The sequence below is a fragment of the Trypanosoma rangeli genome (assembly GCF_003719475.1).
Source record: "Trypanosoma rangeli strain AM80 chromosome Unknown Tra_15.4_contig_00367, whole genome shotgun sequence".
NCBI lineage: Eukaryota > Euglenozoa > Kinetoplastea > Trypanosomatida > Trypanosomatidae > Trypanosoma > Trypanosoma rangeli.
In genome coordinates, this window is record NW_021706102.1 from 5,872 (window position 1) to 7,503 (window position 1,632).

Below are 1,632 nucleotides of genomic sequence, written 5' to 3' on the forward strand. Positions count from 1 at the left end.
AAAAAAAAAAATTATTCAAAAACTTTTTTTCAATGAACTACAAATATTAAAAAAGCAAATAATATTAAAACGAACCCTGACAAATAAATCACTACCCAGTCATAGAGAATGAAGCCCAACACACACCAGCCCCCATTTCGTGGTAAACTGCGGAAAAGTAAGTTCTCAAAATGACTGAGTCGAATATTATCACAACCTGATTCATACTCAAAAACTGGGTGGTGCGAATTGAGCTGGGGAAAAGATAGGACTAAGGCTGCCCTCCCCCCACCAACCCCACCCCTTTCTTTTTTCTTTTCCCGCACTTCATCGAGGCCGGCTCGGTTTTTTACCAACTTCCCGGTTTCCTAAACAGCAGGGGCTGGATAATCGAGAACTCCGTCCAAAAAAAAAAACACTTCCCACGCCCACAACCTGCCCCATGTTACCTGTGGCCCGCCCGCTCCTTTGTAAAAACCGGAGCCCTGTGCTGGCCGGGCTGGCACCCGATTAAGGAAAACACAGCAAAAAAAACACGTCTTTTAAAGACCTACATTTATAGCTGATACAAGTGGGGCGACATGTGTCCGTGTGGCTCAATGGAAGAGCATCTGACTACGGATCAGAGGGTTGCAGGTTCGAGTCCTGTCACGGATGTTTTTTGCACGCGCCTCTCCTTTTTTTTTCAAAAAAAAATTTTTTTTGGGAACGAGGAAAAATCAATCATGCAGATGTATTTTAGGTGAAAGAAAAAGGGTTTGGAAGAAAAGGCGCCCCGTCCGGACACGTGGAACTCCGGAAGAACGCCTTGGAGATCAATAGTTTCTATTCCAGGGCCGAAGCCCATATCAGGAATTACTCTGATAAGAACAGTTTAAAAACTTGATCTTAGCTAAATAGCCGAGAAGATATGACACTCATTTTGTCTTGATCAGGAAATTCCTAAAAAATATACTAAAAGAAGAATAAGATGTATCTGATAAATTATGTATAAAAAATAGAAGCGTCCCCTATTCATAGTGTAGTTGTGGAAACGGGTGTTAGTTTCCCCCGGATTTTTGGGGTTCTATTCTTGGGTGGGCCCCTATTTTTGCACCCTATTCGTGCAAGCAACTTAACGCACACCTGTTGTCGTTAAAACCCATTAGGGCCCACAGACGTCTTTTAACCCACCCCCCCATGCAGGCTCCAAGTGCTTTACGCCATGCCCCCCTCAGACTCCGTCCACGGAATTGCCTTCCGACAGCCGATATTCCCGCACATCGTGCACCCGCGGCTCACCCAAAACACTGTCAACGGCATTCGCCATCGTCGCCACCAAAGCGCCAGACTGCGTGGTTCCCTCACACACCACGTGCATGCTTATCGCGCTCTCAACGAAAAGGCAAAAGTCTCTCGCCCCATGTGTCCAAAAGGCCTGTCGGACCAAACGGACGACTCGCACTACCGCCTGCCAAACCGTGTGTGGGGCAACTTCCCACGCACCACCAGCGACCCCCCCCCACTTCCCCCACTTCCCCCAAGCCTCTCACCAACACCGCGGAAGCTGATGGACATCTCGGCGGGTAGACCGACTCATTCTCCAGCATTTTATGTGGACACCCCCGCTCCAATTTACCGGCGCCAAACGGCAAAGCCACCCCAACCCGCCAG

The 1,632-nt window shown here is 48.2% G+C and overlaps 1 protein-coding gene and 1 non-coding gene across 2 annotated transcripts; both read left to right on the forward strand.

Annotated features, from left to right (window-relative positions):
• Positions 1-564: 564 nt before the first annotated feature.
• TraAM80_08032 lies at positions 565-636 on the forward strand. The gene has a single exon. It is a non-coding gene; the product is annotated as a tRNA-Arg (tRNA).
• Positions 637-1,183: 547 nt separating this feature from the next.
• TraAM80_08033 (uncharacterized protein) lies at positions 1,184-1,630 on the forward strand (the record flags this gene model as incomplete). Its single annotated transcript, XM_029384795.1, has 1 exon — positions 1,184-1,630. A coding segment is annotated over one exon (447 nt), but the record flags the coding sequence as incomplete, so codon positions are not given.
• Between the last annotated feature and the right edge of the window lie 2 nt (positions 1,631-1,632).